This window comes from Numida meleagris, chromosome 32, assembly GCF_002078875.1.
Source record: "Numida meleagris isolate 19003 breed g44 Domestic line chromosome 32, NumMel1.0, whole genome shotgun sequence".
In the NCBI taxonomy this organism is placed as follows: Eukaryota; Metazoa; Chordata; class Aves; order Galliformes; family Numididae; genus Numida; species Numida meleagris.
In genome coordinates this window covers 1,336,266-1,337,453 of record NC_034437.1, presented here as the reverse complement: position 1 = coordinate 1,337,453, position 1,188 = coordinate 1,336,266, and the positions used below count along the sequence as shown (strand labels likewise).

Here is a 1,188-nt window from a genome sequence, read left to right as displayed (position 1 = left end):
ACAGACCCCAAGGAGCAGCGCAGACCCCCAAGGAGCAGCACTGACCCCCAGGAGCTGAACAGACCCCAAGGAGCAGCGCAGACCCCCAGGGAGCTGAGCAGACCCCAAGGAGCTGAGCAGATCCCCAGGAGCAGCACTGACCCCCAGGAGCAGCACTGATCCCTTTGTTCCACCCCAGTTTCGCACCCTGTGGGGGGGGAGGGGGGGCTGCACCCACCGTCTCATCCTCGGGGATGGGGATCTTGCTGTCGAAGTAGGTGGTGAAGGGCTCCTCGTCCTCCTCCCCCTGCAGCGGCTGCAGCGGGTTCCTGCTGCCCGACACCGTGCTGATGCCCTCCGCGGAGCCATCCTCTGCGGGGGGGGAATGAACGGAGGGAGTGAGGACCCCACGGAAAGCGGCGGTGGGGCGGCTCGGGAGGTCCCCCCCCACCCACCCCGCTCCCCCCCGGCAGCACCGGGCGGCACTCACTGCTTCCTGCCCGCGCCATCGCGCCCCGGGAGCGGAGCAGCGCGTCCCGAGCGGAGCAGAGCGCAACGCGAGCGCTGTGAGCGCAACGTGAGCCCCGGCAGCGCCTGCCCCACTCCGCGGTTGCATCATCGGAGCGAGCTGCGCCCCGCGCCCTGCTGCCCGCCCCGCGCTTTGCACAACGGGGTCAGAGCCGAGCTGGTCCGGCTGGTCGGGCCGGGCTGGGTGGGCTGCGCTCCCCCCGTGACATGTGGGGCAGGGACGTGGGGCAGGGATGTGGGGCAGAGATGTGGGGCAGAGATGTGAGGCAGAGACGTGGGGCAGGGAGAGACGTGGGGCAGAGATGTGGGGCAGGCGGAGACATGGGGCAGAGACGCAGGGCAGAAATATAACGCAGGGATGTGGGGCAGGGCCGTGGAGCAGAGATGTGGGGCAGGGAGAGATGTGGGGCAGGGACATCGGGGAAGAGAGAGGTGTGCTAGGGAGAGGTGTGGGGCCGAGATGTGGGCAGACATGTGAGGCAGGCACGTGGGGCCGAGATGTGGGGCAGACATGTGAGGCAGACACGTGGGGCAGCGCTGTGGGGCAGAGCCCCACTTGTTCGCTCCGGGCCGTCTCGGGCTGAGTGCCACTCACCGTCGGACGCTCTGAGGTCGGTGTAGGGCGGCCCCATGGCCGAGCGCTGCTCTTGGCCCGGGAGGGGCTCTAAAGGGGCTCCGCCG

The 1,188-nt window shown here is 69.6% G+C and overlaps 2 protein-coding genes across 3 annotated transcripts in view; one reads left to right on the top strand and one right to left on the bottom strand.

Annotated features, from left to right (window-relative positions):
* SLC11A2 (solute carrier family 11 member 2) overlaps window positions 1-1,188 on the bottom strand; it is a 7,379-nt gene extending 6,191 nt beyond the window's left edge. The window contains exons 1-2 of the mRNA XM_021379092.1: window positions 1,103-1,188; window positions 65-351 (exon numbers count right to left, since the gene is read on the bottom strand). Of these exons, the coding sequence (XP_021234767.1) occupies window positions 65-351; window positions 1,103-1,139 (324 nt within the window). The 5' untranslated portion in view covers window positions 1,140-1,188. The remainder of the gene's footprint in view (window positions 1-64; window positions 352-1,102) is intronic.
* LETMD1 (LETM1 domain containing 1) overlaps window positions 670-1,188 on the top strand; it is a 30,948-nt gene continuing 30,429 nt past the window's right edge. For both annotated transcript variants that reach the window (XM_021379122.1, XM_021379121.1), the window contains exon 1: window positions 670-676. The gene's annotated coding sequence lies outside the window, so the exon portion shown is untranslated. The remainder of the gene's footprint in view (window positions 677-1,188) is intronic.